General features: G+C 46.3%; 1 protein-coding gene across 1 annotated transcript in view; it reads left to right on the top strand.

The window, feature by feature from the left end:
- Nucleotides 1-17,289, top strand: part of SFRP1 (secreted frizzled related protein 1) — a 64,050-nt gene extending 46,761 nt beyond the window's left edge. Inside the window, exon 3 of the mRNA XM_056860361.1 lies at nucleotides 16,559-17,289. Coding sequence (XP_056716339.1) covers nucleotides 16,559-16,881 — 323 coding nt within the window. The 3' untranslated portion in view covers nucleotides 16,882-17,289. The remainder of the gene's footprint in view (nucleotides 1-16,558) is intronic.
- The last annotated feature ends 5,571 nt before the right edge of the window (nucleotides 17,290-22,860 follow it).

Genomic DNA, 22,860 nt, shown 5'->3' with positions numbered 1-22,860 from the left:
GCTGCAGTCGTCTTGTTTGTGGCTTCTTAGAGGCACCTGGTTGGCCACTGTGTGAACAGACTGCTGGATTTGATGGGCCTTGGTGTGATCCAGCAGGGCCTTTCTCGTTCTGGGAGAAGGGCATCTTGATACTCGCGGGTATTACCATCATGTGCCCAGGGAGGCAGGACTACAAATCTTTCAATTTCCTGTCTCCCTGGGCGGGAAGCCCAGTTTCTGTCCTGCCTTGGTTATGGTGGCAGCTTTGTTAGTAGACTCCGTCTTGATTGACGAAATTACCTGTGTTTCTTGTTTTTTCCTTTGGTGTCAACCTTTGTCGGTATTTGAGTTTGTCTTCCCCCCCCCTTCCCTTTGCCGCTTGCAGCCGCAAGTGCTACCTTTCCCGCTTGACTCTTCCCGCTCCATCTTTCCCACCCCGCCCCCACTTCGCCCTGCAGGGCAAGATGGCGGACGGCAGGAGAGACTCAGATTCAGACCTCCTTTCAGAGGAGGACCATGACTTATCGCCTCGACAGGGCGACCGTCTAGAGAAAGCACCAACTGCCGCAGCTGCGGTTCCACGGCACATGGCGCGGAGGGGGCGAGTGCGCCGAAGAAGGCGCGCTGCAATGAGCCGCCTAAAAATGGCGCGAAACGCGGCCAGCAACGCGTTACCGCAGAAGCAGCAGATCAGGACACAGGGAGTCCTCATAGAGAAGGCACGTCGCCCACCATTACCGATAGTCGGCAGGGGGGTAATGTATCGCGTTATGAGTTGGAGGCCCCTCCTTCTCGGCGGGAAATGTTTGAACTTTTTAATGGTGTACTTGATAAACAAACCCAAATGATGCAGGCATTTAAGGACTCCCTTGCTCCTCTTTTCCAAGGAACAGACTCGAGTACTTCCCCTTCTCCCTCCCCCCATTCCCAACAGGGACAGGAGGGCCCCTCTGGGTCCCACTGGCGTACAAAGGCGGCATTAAAAGGCCTCCCCCCCCTATTTCACAAAACCTACAGGCTCTTGAGGATGGCTTCTCTGTGGCCTCAGAGACAGAGAGCAGAGAGGAAGGGGAATTCAATTCAGATGAAGAGAGCCCTGTTCTATTAGAAGAGCAACACCCCTGCCTATTCTCGGCTGAGGATTTTCAAGGATAATTGAGTAAGGCCCTAGTGGCCTTAGATCTTAATGAGGATCCAGATCCTGTGACTGAACCCAGCTCTAAGTCCAGAAAAAAGGGAACTAAGGAATTTTTCCCTAGTACTAAGCCACGCACATGGGAAATTCCTTTTCCAGAGTTCTTTGAAAATCAGGTTCAGGCAGAATTCGACAAACCCCTAGCTAATAGGCAGTTCCAAGCCAACACCAAGAGACTATACACCATGGTTCCTCAGGCTATGTCTCTCTTTCAATTTCCCCTGATAGACGCCCCTGTAGCGGCTGTTCACTCTCCTGACCTCCCCTCTGAGGATGGAATGGGGACGATTAGGAAAGCCGAGATTCTTTCTAAAAAGGTACACGAGGCCTCCACCTTGGCCATTCAGGCCTCCGCGGCAACTTCTGTCATGGCCAGAGCCTCCATTGTTTGGCTTAGAAAAATCATACAACTTTACCCGGGAGAAAACCATAAAATCTCAGAGGGACTCAACAGGTTGCTCAAGGCCTCTGCATTCATGGCCGACGCTTCCCTGGACGTCATGTCCTTCTCAGCTCGTGCCACATCCTCCAACATAGCCATCAGAAGGGCACTATGGATTCACCCCTGGCAAAATGAGTTGTTTGGGGATAGATTAGAGAAGATAACTGGTTGAGAATAAGGATAAGAAAAAGGTTCTCCCCAAGTCATTCAAAAAGGATGGAAGGATATCCTCCTCCTTCCCCAACTTCATATCTTCTCACTCTCTTGCACCTTTCAGACCAGAGCAATGAAGAGGTGCCTGGAATAATAGTAGAGGCTCCTTTCGTAGAGGACGAGGTAGATTTTTTCGTTCCTCCCAAGGACAACAGCATTTCCATGGCAACAGGGGCGACAAGTTCCCAAAAGCCCCAAAGCAGTGATGCCAGGTCACTGGCAGTGGGGGGCAGGCTGCTGCAATTCCATCAAATGTGGGCCAGCCCCTACACAGACGCCTGGGTATCTCATGTGATTTCATCAGGATACATCATAGAGTTCACAAGTCTCCCAAAAGACAAGTTTGTAAATTCTCCAAGGTCCTTAAACAGGGAGAAACACCAACGAACCCTGGACACCATTCTACACCTAGTCCAGATATAAGCCATAGAACCAGTTCCCCAACCCGAAATTGGCAGAGGGGTATATTCAATTTTCTTTACAGTCCCAAAGAAAAATGGGGACTGGAGAGCTATCTTGGACCTAAAACAACTCAACAAGATGGTCAAATACAGAAAGTTCTGCATGGAAACCCTTCGGTCCATACTAGAGGCCTTACAAATAGACCAATTCCTAACCTCCCTGGACCTGAAGGAAGCCTACCTTCACGTCCCAGTTCACCACACTCACTGGAGGTTTCTCAGGTTCACCTATGCAAAGAAGCATTACCAGTTCAGGGCACTCCCCTTTGGCCTGGCGTCCACCCCACACGTCTTCACCAAGATTCTGGTGACGCTGGTGGCATTGCTCCACCAGGAGGGAATAACGATATTTCCCTACCTGGACGACACCCTTATTTGTTCCAAATCAAGGGAGGAAGCCATTGCAAACACAGACAGAGTAGTCCAGGTTCTCACGGACCACGGCTTCCTTGTAAACATGGAAAAGAGCCACCTTATTCCAACTCAGAGATTGGAACATCTAGGGGTCATCCTAGACACTCACAGGAACTTAGTTATCCTTCCCCCAGACAAAATAGTCAAGATGCAAACCACAATCAAATCCAAACAGAGCAGGATAATGTTCCTGGCCAAGTTATTGGGGAAGATGGTGGCATGCCTCAGCTCTGTACTATGGGCCAGATTCCATTCGAGGCCACTTCAGAGACTCCTTCAACCTTATCAGGCCCTCATTACTCAAAGCAGGGACAAGTCCATCCCGCTTCCCCCAAATTTCTGGCACACTCTCCTTTGGTGGTGCAAATCCAGCAACCTCAACAAAGGGATGCATTTTGTAATAGAGAACCAAATCCAGATCTATTCAGACGCCAGTCTAAAGGGGTGGGGTGCAACATGTCAGCACCACACGGCTCAGGGCAGGTGGTCGATGGGAGAGAAAAAACTGCACATAAACATTCTGGAGCTGAGGGCCATTTGTTTGGCCCTTCAACACTTCAAACACCTCATCCTTCACAGGCACCTACTGGTTCGCACGGACAATGTGTCAGCCAAAGCTTATCTCAACAGACGGATCGAGGTCCTCCAAATTACATGAGGAAGCGGAGATCATTCTCTCATGGGCGGAATCAAGCCTCCTGTCCCTCGCAGCAGAACATGTCAGAGGCGTATTCAATCTGCAAGCATACTGGTTGAGTCGGCAAGTGTTAGACAAAGGGGAATGGTCCCTCAACAAGTTGGTGTTCAGTCAGATTGTGGAGAGGTTCGGCCTACCCATGGTGGATCTCTTTGCATCGGCGTCCAATCACCTTCTACCTCGGTTCCTCACGCGTTATTTTCACCCAGAGGCGGAGACCATGGACGCCCTATTGTCTCCATGGCCAAAGGAACTGTTATTTGCCTTCCCTCCCATTCCCATCCTTCCAAGAGTAATAAGAAAGATCAGGAAGGAGAGGGCAACAGTAATACTCATTACCCCTCTATGGCCGAGGAGACCTTGGTTCCCCAGCCTGAGGGAGCTGCCAGCCCAGGAGCCGTGGGAACTCCCGATCCTCTCAGACCTTCTACACCAGGGTCCCCTGTTTCATCCAGACCCTCAATGGCTTTGCTTAACCGTGTGGAAATTGAACGCAGGTTCCTCTTAGACGAAGGATACAGCACAGTAGTGGTAGATACTATGATTGAGGCAAGGAAACCTTCTACCAGAAGGATCTATAACACCTCTTGGCGAGCCTTTGTGCTATGGTGTAGACGCAAACACATAGACCCCCTTTCTCCGGGGATTCCCAAGATTTTAGAGTTCCTCCAAGATGGGGTCGATCAAAGTCTCAAAGCCTCCCCCCTGCGCAGGTAGGTGGCGGCCATATCCACCATCATAACTTCCATTGATGGTTTTCCACTCTCCAGGCATCTCCATATACTAGCATTCCTTAAAGGTGTAATCCAGACTAAACCTCCAGTAGTCCACCGCTTTCCCATGTGGTGGCTTAACGTGGTTCTCAGCCTTAACTCAGCCTCCCTTCGAGCCCATCAGGGAAATTCCATTGCAGGTATTGAAGATAAAAACTATTTTTCTAACAGAGGTGACCTCCGCGCATCAAGTCTCCGAGCTTAGTGCTCTTTCGGCACGCAAAGGTTTCTGTGTGTTTCATGGAGACAAGGTGGTTCTTAGACCGGATCCCACCTTCATCCCAAAGGTGAATTCCATCTTTCACCGTTCTCAGGAGATCCACCTCTCTTCCTTCTGCCCCAATCCAGTTCATCCTAAGGAGAAAGAGTGGCACCATTTAGACTTGCGACGGCTCCTAAAGGTGTACCTTCACTGCACAGAACGTATCAGACGCTCTGACGCATTGTTCATCTCCTTGACCTGTCTTTCAAAAGGGCAAAAAATGTCTAGAGCCGCTATCAGTTCTGCAGTTAGGCAATGCATTACTGAGGCATATAGGGCCAGTAAAATTCCAGACCCGTCAGGCATCACTGCCCATTTGGTGCGCAGTGCGGCCATGTCAACAGCTTTTGACAGGCAAGCTCCACTGGAAGAAATATGCAGAGCGGCCACCTGGTAAGTAAAGTAGGCTCCATTCTCATTCTGGGAGAAGGGCATCTTGATACTCGCGGGATGTCCCTGGGTGGGACCTAAGGCTTATCCAAGACATGCTCCTTCTGTTCTGGGTTGAAGGGCATCTTGCCTGCCCAATTAAAAAAAAAAGGGGGGGATTGCCAATCCAAGACTTAGCTACCCATGTTGGGAAGAACGACCAGAGAACAGAAGGTCCAAATTTAGATGCATAGTACAGGATGCCCCTTACATTCGCCATCTTACCCGGTTCTAATATGGTTCTTCCCCCTTTGCGTGTTAATTGTTACATATTATCGTTCTTTGCCCGCAGGAGTTTATCTCCTTGTCGCTAGGCACATTATTGTTGCCTGGTTTGTTGTACTTACCTGTCTCTTTTACCTCGGTGAGTCCGAAAACTGGGCTTCCCGCCCAGGGAGACATGAAATTGAAAGATTTGTTGTCCTGCCTCCCTGGACACGTGATGGTAATACCCGCGAGTATCAAGATGCCCTTCGACCCATAACAGAAGGAGCCTTCATGGTAAGTAAACAAGGCTTCGTTCTCATGTTCCCTATCCATTTGCTTGCCCTGTCTGGATTTTTATTCAAATCCCACTTCATCCAGCCTTCCCAGCTCAGATTGTGGCCTGCAGTTGGCTCTGCCTTTTCGTTGACTCTATGGTGGATCTGCCCCAATGCTCTAACCACCTCTGGTCTGCATCCTGCCTGAACTCCTGCTTCAACTCCCGCTACGGTTGGTTGTCTGCAGCCCAATGCATTCTTTTTCAGTCATATCCACATGCACATTGTCTTTCTGTGTATGTATCTAGCTACATCCAGCTGGGAAATCCTGTACCTTATTGTGTTATGTTGTAAATTAGCATCTTGCTGAACTCTCGTTTGGGTGAATAAAGAGTTGGATGGAAATGACTAAAGGTAGGGGGGTCAATTGGAGGGAATAAACATCTCTGAACCTGGATGGATTTCCAGTTTCTCCATCACTGCGCTGTTGAGATCCCATCTGGGATATGATGCTTAGGAGTCTGCCAAGCTGATGGGAAAGTTAGGGGGTTCCACAAAGAGGAGCTGTTAGCTTTGGCAACCCTATTACAGACAGGAAGCCAAGATTCAATCTGTATTGATAAGTGGCTGTATTTAAACTTCTCTGTCCCTTGTGCTAGGCGTGTGTGAAGGCGTTTTTCTCCAGGGGGGACTGGAAAATTCCAAGCCAGCTTTTCTCCTTCAACTGCTTGCATGATGGTTAATGTTGATGCCAGAATTAATTAGTCATGACAACAAAGTCCTTGTTACAGTCAGTCCTTTGGCCAGGCAATGCTGCATTAGCCCCTGACTCAACGTATTTGGTCTCAGCAGCAAATGGAAAGGACGAACCAAGCCTAGAAATGCAAAGGAGTTGGGTGGGCAAGTGTCAGGCTGGAATGATTCAGAGGCTGGATCCAGTGATGTATGTGTGGAAAGAGAAATGCACTTTGCGCAGTTCCGCTTGCTCAGCCAATAGCAAAAGGATTACCGCAGCGCTTCAATGACTGTTGGGCCTATCACTGATAAACATAGTGAAAGTTCTTACTTCAGTTTCAGTTTTGTGTTTGTTCCATGCAAATTAATAATTAATCAAAAGTGCATTTTCATAGCGCATAAAATAATTTTTTTTTAAATGACAGCCTCAGCCCTTTCTCAGGCCATCATTCTGGTGGCCGTTTTGGAACAGAGGAAGTTGCGCCTGTGACTTCATCAAAAAGGTCTATGCAACAGAAAGGAACAGACAGTACTGACCTGACTGAAAAAACACCTTGCGCTATGTTGTGCGCAAACAGAAAAGAACGTTGGCATAAATAGGGTACACTTAGTGCAAGCTCACTGCACAGTTTAGTTTTATCAGAGGTTGTTGTACAAGTGGAAATGTTCGGTGGGATCCAGTCCATGAGCTGTTGCGGATAATAGTAATAACAGAAGGGGTAGCCTTGTAATAACGGTTTATTGCATTTTTGTTTATCTGCACCCTGTGAGAAGAGGCCTGGAACTCTGACCTCTCTCATAATCTGTTATGTGTAATAGCCTAATCCGTTCCAGTCCCTCACACAGAGAATCACTACCTAAAAAAGTATGGTAGGATTCACACCAAGCCTCTCTCTGCCCCCCAACTACTCCCTTCCCCCCATCCTGTTTTGTAATGTTTCCTATAAAGGTGTGCAATATGATTTCCTCTTCATAACATCTGAAGAAGTGAGATCTGACTCATGAAAGCTTATGCTGGAATAAATGTTAGTCTTTAAGGTGTCACTGAAGTCCTGTTTTATTTTTCTGACAATGGTAGGCTGACATCCGGTTTAGATATTTTAATTAAAATAAAATGCACCCAGCATAATGCCATGGTAGAGGTTTCCATACATAGATGAAACAATAAATAAAACCAATAAATAACATGAAAGATCACGTGAAAATTTTCCAACAGCCATTAAAAAGCTGTAAAATTATTTTTAAGCACTTGAATCAGAGGGGAAAACAGAATAACAATAAAGAAGCCATGTATAGATGAAAAGGGAAGAAAATTACTGAAAAACCAAGGAATTTCCTAAACCAGAGTTGGCAACCTTAGGATCTAAAGACTTTGGTGTAGCATAATGTTTTTGAGTGTGATATATGAGCTTGAAATAGGGTTGCCAGGTCCCTCTTTGCCACCAGTGGGAGGGTTTTGGGGCGGAGCCTGAGGTGGGCAGGGTTTGGGGAGGGGAGGGACTTCAATGGCATAGAGTCCAGTTGCCAAGGCAGCCATTTTCTCCAGGTGAACTGATCTATGTCGGCTGGAGATCAGTTGTGATAGCAGGAGATCTCCAGCTGGTACCCGGAGGTTGGCAACCCTATCTTGAAAGTACCTGGGTTCACATCTCCCTTCAGCTGAGGAGTTGATTAGGTGACCTAAGGTAAGTTGTTCCGGCACACTGAGATAAATCCATACTGAATTGGCAATTTTGACCAATTTCATCCTTCCCACTGCACCCCCACCCCCCGTGTTGTACGTCAGGGTTCCCTAACCCCAAGGAGCAGCATTTTGTGGAGGTTAGTGGCTTGCATTGGGAAAGCAGGAGTGTTCTGTTCTGCTGATGGGAAAATTTTTAGCCTGGATCCAACTCCTCATCTACAGCTTACCCTTCGGTAAGTTCTATCGGCTGTGGGCAAAGCTCGCACAGCCAACATCTATGGTAATGTGCAGGCTGCCCCCCCCAATTTATCTCATCTTTTCCCTCATAAATTGTCTCACAGTTTTAAATAAACGATTACCTTGTGTTTTATGTGGTTATCTTAAAAGAAAGAAAGAAAGAAAAGAAACAACCACACTAATAAATAATAATAATAAACACAAAGAAATTATCCATTACCTCCTGAGTCATAATTTACCAAGACGATAAACGATGCCACAAAAATTGATTTCCTCTTTTTCCATCTGAAAAATCGACACGTACCTTAATCCCTCATTTATCTCATTTATATAGCCATAGCTTAAAAGATGAACCAAGCCTCTGTTTAGGAATTTGCAAATAGATAGAGTTACTGATGAGGGGTATCCAGTGGGTATAAATTGTGGCTAAATGTCTGCAAAATACCCATGAACCTGGAGCCACAGAATGGTATGAAAGGAAGCAGCCTTATGATCCTAAACTGGGGGCCTGTTAAATTTTCTCTATTTTAGTTGCATTTCCACCCCAGGGAATCCATGGACCAGGCTTCACACACAGATAGGGTTGCCAGCTCTGGGCTTGGAAATACCTGGAAATTTTGGGGGTGGAGCCTGGGGAAGGCAGGGTTTGGGGAAGGGACAGCCTTCAATGGGGTAGAATGCCATAGAGTCCACCTTCCAAAGCGACCATTTTCTCCAGGTGATCTCTGTCACCTGGAGATCAGTTGTAGTAGCGGGAGATTTTCAGCCATGACCTGGAGGTTGGTGACTGTGTTCCCAGACCAAAACTGCTCTGGCCCATGCAAGGTGAAGCTGTAATATCTCATGTACTTTTAAGCGTACCACAAGACTCTTTTATTGTTCCAGAAGTTTTGTTCACAGTTGCATGGCAGGGCTGTTGTAGAAAAGCCATGTATGGTATGGCCCTGTCCTTTTAGTAGACTCAAGCAGCCTCCCCCCCTCTCTCTCACACACACACACTCACACACACACACACACACAAAGGTGCTTGGAACAGTTTGCCATTCTCCACTGAGGGAAGGGCATCTTCAGTTCTGGGTGGTTCTCATTTGCTTGCCCGGGGAGGCAGGAAGAAAAGGGTTAAAAAGGGTTCTGCCCCCTGCTCCACAGGTGGGAAACCGTCCCTTTCAGTTTCTCTTCCTGCCTTTGCCGGGGAGTGCATGCTTTGTAGCAGCTCTGCACTATTTTTCCTAGAGAGTTAGATTCTGTACCTTTTACCCTCTTTGTTCCTATTCCTCTGTGTGTGTGAGTGGCTTACCTCTTGTTTTTCCTTCCGTCCTCACTAATTCCTCCCAGTCCTTGTCTGTTCATCTTAAATTAAAAAAAAATGGTGGATGCTGCTTCTTCAAGAGATTTCCTCTCAGAAGGAGACTACGATGACGGGCAATTAACAGCCAATCAGGACGATGGCCCCAGCCCACCTGGCAGCCCCAAACGTGGTTTTGCCAATGAGGAACCCTCTGGTGAGGCCGGAGTGACCAAAAAGAAGTGGCAAAGCGGGCCGAGAGAAAAAGCCGCAAAAATGGCGCCGGCCCCCGAAGACGCCGCTGCAGCGCTCTGTCGAGCCAAGACCGACTTTGACGGAGCGCAGAACCATCAGGGAGCGTCTTTAGAGACCACTTGCAGGTTTCCTTCTCCCTATCACAGGTTGCCTCTCAGGCTTCCCTTATCAGTGCCAGCCATCAAGGCTCTCCTGGGCACCCTAGCTTTAGAGGGGAAGGGGAGCAGAGCCAAGAAGATCACAGTGGCCCTTGGCCAACCAAGGCAGCCAGAAAGGTGGGGGCATTATTATGTGGATTATGGGCAGCATGATCTTTCTGACTCCCTACAGGGGTCTGATATGGAAGATAAAGAAGAAAGGGAGTTCTCTTCTGACGAAGAGGCACCTCCCATAGAGAATCAAAAGACTACACTGTTTTCTAGTGATGACTATCAGTCCCTTTTGGCAAAAGCCTTGCCTGCTCTGGATCTTAATCAACAGACACAGGCAGAGGACCCTAAAGGGCAACCGGGGCCTGTGAGCCATAAGGACTATTTCCCTGCGGTAGAGGAACAGAGCGATACTGTCCCCTTCCCAGCTTACTTTAGAAAGCTGCTAACTGCGGAGTGGGAGAAGCCCACTTCAAATCGCCAGTTCCATGCCAATGTCAGGAAGTTCTACACCCTGGACCTGAAGGCCATGGATCTTCTCAAGGTTCCTCTGGTTGACGGTCCCATCACAACCCTGCAATCAGCAGAACTCGTGTCTGATGATGGCATGGGGACCATTAAGGACCCCTGGGATAGAAAGGCTGATTTTACTTGTAAGAAAATGCATGAAGCAGCAGCTCTAGCTGTTCAGGCTTCAGCTACAGCCTCCATATTCACCAGGGTGTCCTTGATATGGCTGAAGAAGTTCATCCAATTGATTCCCAGTGAAAATAGAAGGGTGGTAGAGGGCTTCAGCAGAGTTCTGAAGGCCACCAATTTCATGGTGGACGCCACGCTGGACTCAATGACCTTTGCAGCAAGGGCCCTGGCTTCGGCTACTGCCACCAGAAGAGCTCTTTGGCTAAGAGTCTGGCAAGCAGGGTGCAATTCTAAGAGTGCGGTCATGGCATATCCCTTCCAGGGAGGTCGCCTTGTAGGTGACGCCTTAGAAAAGATTTTGGTTGAAACAAGAGACAAAAAGAAGGCTATGCCTAAATCATTTCAGAGGGAGGTCTTCTTCCTCATCCTATCCTTCCTTTTGATCCTTCCATACCCTTCCCAGACACAACAGGACCAGAGGAGAGGGGGCTGGTCTAGTGGGAGGGGTTATTTTCGAAGAAGTAGGTTCAACAGGTACGCCAGCTCTAGTGGATGCGGCGGCAACAACAACAACATTGATAAACAACAAAAGTCATTCAAGCAATGATGCCAAGACGCAAGACATTGGGGGAGGACTTCAACAATACCAGACTCAATGGGAAACACTACAGCCGGACCAGTGGGTGAAAAATTTGATACAGGATGGTTATTGTATAGAACCGTGTTGGTGAACCTATGGCACGCGTGCCGGACTTGGCACGCCGAGCCCTCTCTGTGGGCACGCGCGGGTAAGTTGAGCAGCCGTCGCGTCTGCCTTCCCTGGACTCCCCGCCCCCAGCTGGGCGGCGGGGGCTTTGAACTGCTCCGGGCTGCCTGCAGGCAGCTCGGAGCAGTTCAAAGCCCCCCCTTCCCTGGACTCCCCGCTGCCCAGCTGGGAGTAACCTGCCACCCCCCCTTCCCTGGACTCCCTGCCCCCCAGCTGGGAGGAAACCTCAGTATTCAGGTTAAATTTCCATGTTGACACTTTGCAATAAATAAGTGGGTTTTGGGTTGCAGTTTGGGCACTCGGTCTCTAAAAGGTTCGCCATCACTGGTATAGAATTTCGCAGTCTTCCCCCAGACAAGTTCATTCAGTCTCCAGCATCCCAGAAACCAGCAAAGCAACTAAGAACTGTTAAGGCCATTCAACATCTGCTTCAAATAAAGGCCATAGAAATGGTACCTCCGGAGGAACATCAGCAAGGAGTTTACTCTGTATTTTTCACAGCCCCCAAGAAGAACGGGGACTGGAGGGCCATTCTAAACTTAAAGTTCGTAAACAGATACATCATCAAAAAACATTTCTGCATGGAAACGTTAAAGTCCATCTTCGTCCAGGATCCTTTCTGACTTCAATCGACTTGACAGAGGCATATCTACACCTGCCAATACATATTTCCCACAGAAGGTTCCTGCACTTCTGTTATCAAGGGATGTACTGTCAGTTTTGGGCCCTACCCTTCGGCCTCACATTAGCACCTCGGGTATTTTCCAAGGTCATGGTGACGCTGATTGCTCACCTGCACAAGGAAGGTCTTCAGTTGTTCCCGTATTTTGATGACAGCTTGATCAGCGCTCTTTCGAAAACTCTCACCTCAGAACATACCCGAAGAGTGATTCAAGCCTTAAAATCTCATGGCTATCTCATCAATTGGGAAAATAGTTGCCTGTCACCTCAACAGAACATCTTACATCTTACCTTGGAGTAGTTATCAATACTCAAAACAACACGGTCTCCCTGCCAGCGGAGAAAGCCAGAAAGATTGCATGCGCATCCAAAGAAGTCATCAGGTCCTCGTCGGTGCAACTGATGTCCCTTGCTCGACTGCAAGGGTTGATGATTGCCTGCATCGGATGTGTGCCGTGGGCCCTATTTCATGCCAGGCCTCTTCAATGGCTCCTGCGTCCCTACCAGCTACAGATCCTAGCCAAAGAGACAAGGGGAGTCATCATCACACCGCAAGTCAGACGGAGTCTCAGATGGTGGACCAGACTTTCCAGCCTGCAGAAGGGCCTAGAATTCTTTCACAAAGAACCGAAACAGCTGTTCTCCGATGTGAGCCTGGAGGGCTGAGGGGCTACCCTAGAGGGACACATGGCCCAAGGCATCTGGTCAGTGCAGGAGAAGACCCTACATATAAATGTGCTGGAGATCAGGGCGATCTGGAAAGCATTACTTTCCTTCCAATCCATTCTGAAAGGTCACCACATCCTAGTACGCACAGACAACATCTCGGCCAAAGCCCACTTAAACAAGCAGGGGGGCTCTCAGTCCTCCAGGCTACACCGGGAGATGGAACCCATCTTGTCCTGGGCAGAGAACCATCTGAAGTCCTTAAAGGTGGAGCACATCAGGGGAATCCTGAACAGTCACGCCAACTGGTTGAGCTGGCAATGGTCGACAAAGTGGAATGGACACTCAACAAAGAGATTTTCCAGGAACTAGCTCACAGATTCGGCAGTCCAGTAGTGGACTTATTCGCATCCAGCTGCAACAATCAGCTCCCGAGGTTCTACTCGAGATTCCATGACAGGAAGACCGAGCAGACGGACGCACTGATGGTTCCATGGCCAAAGGGCATCCTGTATGCATTCCCGCCTCTCCCTCTGCTACCTCGGGTTATTCGAAAGATTCTACGGGAACAGGCAAACGTGATCCTAGTGGCTCCGGATTGGCCTCTAAGGCCCTGGTATCCATCCCTGAAGGAACTATCCGTCCGTGAGCCGTGGACATTGCCTGTTCATCCTCAGCTCCTGACACAGGGTCCTCTATACCATCCAAAGCCAGGATGGTAAAGGCTGACCGCGTGGTTCTTGAAAGGAAGCTGTTCTTAGATGCGGGATATAGCTCTGATGTAGTAGACACCATAATGGAAGCACGTTGTTCCTCCACTAGAAGGATATACAACTGCTCCTGGAAGGCCTTCATTCAGTGGTGCAGGAGGAAATCAATAGATCCTATACACCCACAGACGTCTGAGGTCCTTTCCTTTCTGCAAGAGGGACTGAAACAGAAACTTAAGGCCACCACCTTGAAACGTCAAGTAGCCGCTATCACAATGGTGATTCCTTCTTTGGATGGCTTCGACTTAGCTCACCATCCTCACATTAGGGCCTTTTTGAAGGGAGCAACCCAAGTTTCTCCAGCCACAGTACACAGATTCCAACCTGGCGGTTACATATTGTACTGTCTGCATTAACCAAGGTGCCCTTCGAGCCCCTCAAGGAGACCTCAATAATCCTACTCAGGATGAAAATGCTATTCCTAGTAGCCATCACTTCGGCACGAAGAGTATCTGAACTGGGCGCTCTTTCTGTTAACAAGGGACTATGTGTCTTCCATAAAGACAAAGTGGTTCTGCGCCCAGACCCAACCTTTATTCCAAAGGTAAATAACCCCTTTCACAGAGACCAGGAGCTCCACCTTCTGTCCTTTTGCCCAAATCCGTCCTGCCAAATGGAGAAGGACTGGAATACCTTGGACGTGTGCAGGGCCTTAAAGATTTACATCGCCTGCACGGCATCCATTAGAAAGACCGAAGCGATGTTTATCTCCTTGTCACCGGCCAGCAAGGGTAACAAGTTATCTAAGTCTTCAATCAGCCAGGTCATCAAACAATGCATAGTCCAAGCATACTCCTCCAGTCGGATTCCGGTTCCGGAGGGCATTACAGCACATTCAGTGCGTAGTGCGGCGACCTCTGCAGCCTTCGCAAGACAAGCCTCTGTGGAGGACATCTGTAAAGCGGCCACTTGGTCGTCTATTTCAACCTTCGTACGTCACTATAGAATAAATTACTTTTCTTCAGCAGATGCAGCCTTTGGAAGGCGAGTCCTTCAACAGATGACGAGCGAATGACATTCCCACCCGTAACAAGGGACAGCTCTTGGAGGCCCCAGAATTGACGATGCCCTGCCCTCAGTGGAGAATGACCCTTGTTTACTCACTGTGAAGGGTCCTTCTCTCTGAGGTAAGAAGGGCATCTTCCCCACCCGGATGAGAAGACTGAAGAAGAGACTGGAAATGAAATGTAATACAAATAAAATAAAATAAAAAAGGGGAAAAGGCAGTATATTGACAAGGGATTACTTAGATCAACTAGGAAACCCAGTTACTAACTCATGATGTTTATTCTTGTTGTTTAACTGTTGCAACCTATTGTCGAGTTTTTTAGTCAGTTGTTCCTGTTCTTTCAATGTTGATTTTCAGCTTGTTAAGAATAAAAAACTGAAAGGGATGGTTTCCCGCCCGTGGAGCAGGGGGCGGAACCCTTTTTAACCCTTTTCTTCCTGCCTCCCCGGGCAAGCAAATGAGAACCACCCAGAATTGAAGATGTCCTTCTTACCTCAGAGAGAAGGACCCTTCACAGTGAGTAAACAAAGGTCATTTCAGGCTCTGTCTCCTGAGAGCAGGAAAGCTAATCTGATGTGACCTCAATGGAAAATATTCCCTTCTTTGGGCTCAGTACTTTCCCCAAGTTATTGATTGCAGCTTCAGTCCCAAGTTTATGTTCCTTTTGTGGCGGCTGTACAGTGGAATTTGGTTTATGGGGTAAAATGACGACAATGTGTTGCACATTAAAAGATCCCTTTCTGTGCCACTTGGCTCCTTTCTTGATCAAGCACATATGGGCCCCCCAATGCTAATGTCTTTCAGGAGGGTTTTTCAGCTCGTGGATGCTCCAAATTTGAAGCATGAATCTGTTGTCTTTTCCTTGTTGTTATCATTTATATCTTTGGAGCACTGTCAAGGTATGCAATGGCTTTACAGAGCACAAGCAACAGTGAAGGCAGATCCCTGCCCGGAGGCACTTACAATCTACATTTTGACAGAAGGAGGACAACCAAGGGAAGGCAGGGGAGGAGACATAGGCTGTGTATAGTAGCTTCAGTTTCTGAAGAGTGTGGAACTAAGGGTTTCAAAAAGAGAGAAGCCCTTTCCAGTTATTTATTGCTCTTACCACGTGTACTGGAACAGCATGTGATCTGTGATCCTCTTAATATGTGTGTTCTCTATTTTATGTCAGTAACGCAACATCTGCATCTTACAGCGGCATTCATTTCCTTGCTGACCAAAGGAACATCCTGCTCAGTTGCTGTAACAGTTCAGACCTATTTAGTTCGCAGCTAAATGCTACTGAGGAGCATAATTGAAAACCTTTGGTCTTGAACCCATAATGCCTTTTGAGCTGCCCACTTGTATGGGGTTACAGACAAAGGGGAAAGGGCTACAGTGAAATTAATGGAGTGTTCTTTGGCTTTCTGCACAGGTGTAAGGACTGGGGGTGATCCATGGATTCCCGGGGTTGCAGGACCCATATGTAGAGGGTGGAGAGTAGAGGGGCTGCACTGGGGACAGGAGAAATCTCCCTCTGCTCTCAACAGCACTGATGGCAGAGGCATAAAAGGTGGTTTCATTACTTTCCCTCGCCTCTCCGCAGCCTCCAGACTTGTGTGGCTGTATGCAGTTCCTGCAACATGGGAATAAACTTTCTTAGGGTTAGAAAGGGCTGGGAGGAGAGAAGCGCTGGAAAGATCCATGACCATCAGTACCTTCCGCTGACAGATCACTGGATCCAACCAAGTGCGCAAAACTTAGTTGGGAAGAGCAGCTGAGAACTTTCTGCATATGAGAGCAAGCGGTTGCTCAGCAGAACTGTATATTCCCATGAGACGGAAAGTATACAAACTTTTTGGTTGATGTCATAAATGTTCATAATTTGTGGAGTAATAAATACAATGCACGACCTCTTGAGTTATATTTACAATGTTTCAATTCAAAGGTCAGCTATTTTTGGCCTTTTTACATTAAAAAAAACTGGCTTTAACTCAATGTATTTAATAAAAGGCAATTAATTCAAGTCTGAAGTTATGAGTATAGACTTTGGCATTCTTGTTAGGATTAAATTCAGATTTCATTTTAAAGCAGGTTATTTATTTTTTTTAAAAAAACAACCCTCAACCCTGCTTTCTCTCTCACACACTCACTCACACACACACACACACAACCACATATTTAAATATAGACCCAATTTTTAATTCTTTAAATTGGGGGTGGGGACTTTTGCAGCGCAATTCTAAACTCAGCTATACCCTTCTGAGCCCATTGACTTCTGGTTACACTTCCCAATTTTTCCTGCAAGGAACAATGTCATCCTTTTGAGGTTTATCTTTTTCTTGTCTTCCAGCTTTAAAGATGAAAATAAAGGAGGTAAAAAAAGAAAACGGAGACAAGAAAATCATCCCAAAGAAGAAGAAGCCTTTGAAGCTGGGCACCATCAAAAAGAAAGACCTGAAGAAGCTGGTGCTGTACTTAAAGAATGGAGCGGACTGCCCTTGCCACCAGCTGGACAACCTGAACAACAACTTTCTTATCATGGGGCGCAAGGTGAAGACCCAGTACCTGCTGACGGCTATTCATAAGTGGGATAAGAAGAACAAAGAGTTCAAAAAATTCATGAAGAAAATGAAAACCCCTGAGTGTCCTACATTCCAGTCAGTCTTCAAATGATCGGTTGCTGCCAGATTTGGAACTTCTTGCTGGCCCTGAACTTGCACAGATCTTGACTTGGTGGCCCATACATTTTGGCTCCTTCTGCCATAGCGGACACTCTCCCTTGAATCTGTTGTGTTTCTTTCTCTTTGTGTTTGTAGATCTTTCTGTTTCCTGCGCCTTCCCCCTTCCCTTGCTTGGCCCCAGTTTCATCCCCATAAGAGACTGTGCAAAGGTATGTAGGTAGGTCTTGGGGTTTACTGTCTTGGCATCTGAGGTCATGTGGAAAGTGACTCTTTGCATAGAATAACAAAGAATCTGGTGGCATCTGAAGAATCAATGGATTTATTGTGGCAGAGGCTTCTGTGAACCACATGCCACTTGGTCAGATGCACAAAGTGTGACTAAGCAAGCTGTAGCTCATGAAAACATTTGCCACAATAAATTCATTAGTATGTAAGGCAGCAAAGACTCTTGTGTTGTTTTGGCTGCAGCAGACTAACATGGCTGTCCTGGGGATTTGTTTCAATAGACCTGCATTTATTGTTATCCAGTTTTCTGGTAGAAGCCAGCATTTTCAGTGGGGTAGAAATCCCTCAGAACCATAGAGATTGTGTGTGAATGCTCAACACCCCTGCCTCAGTTGTTTATGAGGTGCTCATGCTCCTTCATCTTCCTTTCTCTGTTAGTCACATGAATGATCTCACCCAATCAGGGATCATGCAATGGATAGTATGTCATTGCAATATGACATAGCCAATTGAATATGGATGTCTGATGATGTCACTGGGAACAAGCAAAGACAGCATAAACAAACTTTTTTAAAGTAAGGAGTGCCAAGAAAATTGCTGATGGGATCATTCATGGAGAAACCAAGCCATTTTGGCTCAGCTGTAGTTTGCAACATCAGAAGGCATTCATACTCATAAGAAGAGGTCACCAAGAGAGCAGGAACATTTACATGTGCAGTTCTGTGAAATGAGACAACAGGAGGGCCAATTGAAATGAACAGGAGCTGAACATGAGCTCCCATTCATTTCAGTGAGGCTTGTACAAGGGAATTTTGTGGTGGATTGTCACCATCATGTTCATTAGTGAAAGGAGAGTGCCATTTGCACTTGCTGCTTCAGTTGGTAAAATATCTTGAACCCACCCTAATCTTAAAACACCTGATTTCTGCAGACAGCAGCAGTAACTGATGCCCTATCATTCAGTGAAGGCCAGTATCACTACAGTGGTTCTCAAAAAGACAGTCCCTTTCCCCTTTGGAAGCAATGGGATACTTGAAAGCAGGGAGCATGAAGTTTGAGGAGGGATGAGGCAGGTGGAGAGGCTTCCTCCTGCTACACCATCCAAGACATGGTCGGGTTCAATGATCCCTGGCAGAGAAACTTTGGTCAGATTGGATTTGCGAGGGCGATGGCCTCTTCACTGGCCCACTACCTAAAAATAATTCTGGAGGAAAGGAGTTAAGGAAGAGCAGCTACTTTGTTCTTATGAAATTTCCCTATGTGTGGGTCCACTATTAGAAGGGTGGGTCTACTATTCTGTTTTGTTTCTTTTCAAATGCAGAGTTGGGCTCCTACATAAGGAAGTTGCCTGAGAGGTGCACAAAGATCGCCATATGCTCAACTCTGGAACAAATTATCTATGTTTTGTTGGGACCCCCCACAGAGTAGTAGAGGAAGTTCAGAAAGGGGGGGAGATGGGAGGAGTGAGAGCCGCAGAGTTTTGTAGTCATTGACTCACTGGGGCTTTGTACCCTGCCTCCTGGAAAGGAAATTGCAAAGGCAGGAGGTGGGGCAACAGAAAGTAACAGGAGTTGTCTGTCATCATGGCAGAATGGGGCAAAGAAAGTTTTGTATTGCAGATGAAGAGTGGATCAGCATCTGTATCGTAGAAGCCCCCCACTTCTTCTGAGGTTGTGGCAGAAGTGTATTTCACTGTACAAACCCTCCCCTCCCCAAAGCGGTCAGACTCTGAAATGAAGTTGGCGCCATGTAACACGAACATCTTCACAGTGATGGAGAACATGCTCTTATGTACCTTTGCAGGATGCATACAAAATCCAAAAAAGATATGTAACATTAAAGGTGTGGACTATTTCTCATAATTTGTAAACATTTCTTTTTCTTTTTCCTTATGAGTAAAATGGGTCAATCTTTCTTTCTTTCTTTCTTTCTTTCTTTCTTTCTTTCTTTCTTTCTTTCTTTCTTTCTTTCTTTCTTTCTTTCTTTCTTTCTTCCTCTTTCTTTCTTTTTCTCTTTCTTTCTTTCTTTTTCTCTTTCTTTCTTTCTTTTTCTCTTTCTTTCTTTCTTTCTTTCTTTCTTTCTTTCTTTCTTTCTTTCTTTCTTTCTTTCTTTCTTTCTTTCTTTCTTTCTTTCTTTCTTTCTTTCTTTCTTTCTTTCTTTCTTTCTTTCTTCACCTTGACTAAACTTTCATAGTACAGCCGGGGAGGCCAGAAAAAATGGCCACGCGGGCTGGATCTGGTCAGTGGTTTCCAGTTGCCAATCCCTGCTCTAGTTATTTACTTAACAATGTAATCTAATGGAATATTGCTAGTTACTGTGTTGAGTTATTTTAACAGTGCTTTAACTCTGCTGTGTGTCCGGTCCTTTTCCCAAGAGGCAGAATTGCCATATTTGTGTATAATCCTTTTGTGTGGGGGTTTTGTTGTTGTTGTTTTGCAGGAAGGACTTTTGGAATTTGTTTTTAGTAGATTTCAAGATTCAAAGTATATTAGTTTCTTGTTTTTCCAGCTTGTTTCCTTTTTGTCCAGTTCTTTTGTTGGTAAGTGTGAGATTATGAAGATCCACATTTAAGATTGGAGTGTGTGCCTTAATGCATCTGTTCTCCCCCCTCTTCTGTAGCATTGTTTTTCCTAAAACTAACAGTGCCTCAAAGAAAAATACATCTGATATCATTCTGCTTTCTTTTAAGGCTATTCATGTACCTTTTTGATTTGTTGTTCACGTGGTCTCAGTCTACTCAACCACAATGGCGTCACGATTCTTAGCAGAAGGCCCTTAACACAAAACTTTATAGCTCTGGCAGATTCTTGGATGCCTTCAAATTTTACTTTAGAACAAAATCAGGTTTCTGGGTCTCATGGTTGTTTGGAAGAAGCAGAAAGCATGACCAAACTGTCCAAAATTTAGAAAGGAAACTGGCTGGGATTCATGGCTTGGTACCACACTTAGTTGCACTTCCTGCTTTCCCCAGACACTTCCTTGTCTCTGCACACTTAATTACTATCCCCCATTTGCCATGAGCCCCAGCAATCTTGCGCCAATTTCCATCCCAGCCCCGAACTGGCACAATATTCTTTGTTACCTAAAACAGCCAGAGCTAGCTTTGCAAATTAATAAATTTATGTAGATTTGTATAACATCCATATTTTATTTCCATCTCATCCATTTGCATTTTTAGTGTAGATTTGTTTTTATTTAGATTTTAGATTCCTTAATTTTAAAACTGGTGAATTTAGGGCTGAACTGTGTCCTACATTGGAGATCTCTGAAGTATGATTTGGGGCTTCAGTGTGTGTGTAAGGGTGGCAGGAAAGAGGGGCTTAATCCTTCCCTTCCGATACCATTTTCCTGATAGGAAGCTGATGTTAGCCTTCCTAGAGGGGAAAAAAAGACAGGCATCAGCACGGTACATGTCTTTTCCCTATACTAAAACTAATAGCATCTTGAAGGAAAGGTTGATTTCTATCAGGAAAACAGTGGAAGGGAAGTGTTAACCGCCCTTCTTGTTATGCTGTGGTCCCAATTCAAATCCCCATCTCCTTGCAGTTGCTTTTTTAACGTGCAAAAATATGGCACGAGGTCTGATCGCAGATCTCTTGGTGTAGTTTAGCCCTCAGAAAGTTCTTTATGCAAGCAGCAATTCTTGGAGGCCATGAAATGTGAAAGATTGATTGGAACAGGAGTATACAGGGGAAATATACTTCCTCCTCTTTAGGAGGAGAAGGCAGCTTGATATCTGAAGGGCAGAAAAAAAATGCTGCAACCAGAACTATGCAAATTTTGTAGGACTCTGCTTAACCTTTCCCTAGTCATAGAATATTTCATCTACATATATGGGGAACACTGAATATGGAATAAGGAACTGTAACACTGAGATATAGACCAAACTCGAATTCTAATTTAAGATATAACCAAGAGCACAGAGTCACTCTTGCAGTGCAGTCTCACACTGAGTGTACACCCTTGTGGGAAGGAGTTGAGGTTAATGTGGGAAGGAGATGCAGTATGGGTTAAAAGGGCAGAACATTTTTTTCCAGCAACCCTAGCATCCTCAGCACCAGGGTGTGTTGGCCTACTCAAGGTGCCCTTTCTCCTTGCCCCACCCCCATTTTACTATCCTGTATTGTATAACTTTCTTTTAAAAAGTGATAGGCTTTTACAATCTTTTGTCCTGCCTTTTCCTACTTATAACTAACAAAGGGTATCCCGTGCCCTCATCAGCAGTGGAAGCGCCAAATGACATGTGCAGGACAAGCCAGTCTTGGCTCTAGAGGGAAGAGCTCATTATTATTGTGAACGAAATTAACCATCTGGATTTTGTAACAAACACCCTCGCACGTCACTGATACATACTGGATGTGTGTCCCTTCAGGAGTGCAAGTGGAGGTTGTCTGATCAGCAAGCTAATCAAGTAAGTGTGCTGGAATGTTTCCAGAAAAGTCCAGCAAACTCTTCTCTTGGGAACTGACGTTGCGCTTTGGCCGGCTTTTCAGGAATTGGCACAGTCACTTTCCTTGGCCATTATTTTGAACCTAGCTCTGGCTTCATGCTTTTTGTCACACAGGAGATAGTTACAACTGCTTCGATTTCAAAGTTGATTGGCCTGTCTCTATATCAACCCTGGCACACGAATCCATGAATAACAAGAACTGGGCATGCAAAGATGGGGTGTTGCGTGCAGAAGGTCTTAAGTTCAATCTCTAGACTTTCCACTCAAATAGCAGGATGTTTGTGTGAGATTTTGGAGAGCCGGTTGTGGTCAGAATAGACAATGTGAGATAGACCGGTGGTCTATAATGCAGCTTCATATATTCTGTGTTTACAGAATCTAGGAGCCCCTTTTAGAAGGATGAAAAAAGAGAGACCCAAGTATGCCATTGAAAGGAGAGGTCTTGCTGCTTAGTTTTGATAGCTTCCTCCCATCTTCTAGAAAGTGCTTACTTGAGGTATGGCAGGGTTCAGGCTTACTAAGAGATCACAGCAACTGATTCAGGAGCTCTTCTTCCTGTGAGGTGCTGCAGGTTGAAATTGTGTGTGTGTGTAAAATGCCTTCAAGTCGCAGCTGACTTATGGTGACCCCTTTTGGGGTTTTCATGGCAAGAGACTAACGGGTGTTTTGCCAGTGCCTTCCTCTGCACAGCAACCCTGGTATTCCTTGGTAGTCTCCCATTCAAATACTAACCAGGGCTGACCCTGCTTAGCTTCTGAGATCTGACGAGATCAGGCTAGCCTGGGCCATCAAGGGCAGGGCAGGTTGAAATTAGGGACCAAGAAATGAAGAGAAGGATACAGCAACTTGTACAATAGCGGCTCCTGCCCTGTTCAGCTATCCAAGCAACAGGGCCAGTTGTGGCAAAGCCAAGGATGATTTGATTTGACCATTTCTGATCAGGACTGATGTGACATTTTCTGCCGATTAAGCAATCAGCTGTCCAGACACTGGTGCCACGTGGCAGTAGCTGATCTGCAGAGTGATGCCCCCTTTCAGCTCTGCAGATATTTAACGGCCAGTATATTGGGTCAGCATCAGGCCACCTGCTCTGTCTTGTGTAATTGTGTATGAAACTTCACATGTGCCTGCCTAGTTGAGATATGGACACATTTGCTCAAGAAGAAGGTACCACTCAGCTCAATAGGACTTACTCCCTAGTAGTAGTGCTCAGGACTTCTGAAGTCAGTTTTTAGTTCAGTCTTCCCACCTCCCCTTAGGTAGTTTGCCTGATGGAGACCAGAGGGGCTGTGGCTC

Source organism: Euleptes europaea, chromosome 14, assembly GCF_029931775.1.
Source record: "Euleptes europaea isolate rEulEur1 chromosome 14, rEulEur1.hap1, whole genome shotgun sequence".
NCBI lineage: Eukaryota > Metazoa > Chordata > Lepidosauria > Squamata > Sphaerodactylidae > Euleptes > Euleptes europaea.
The sequence above is the reverse complement of the archived record's forward strand: the minus strand, read 5'-3'. Positions and strand labels throughout refer to the sequence as shown.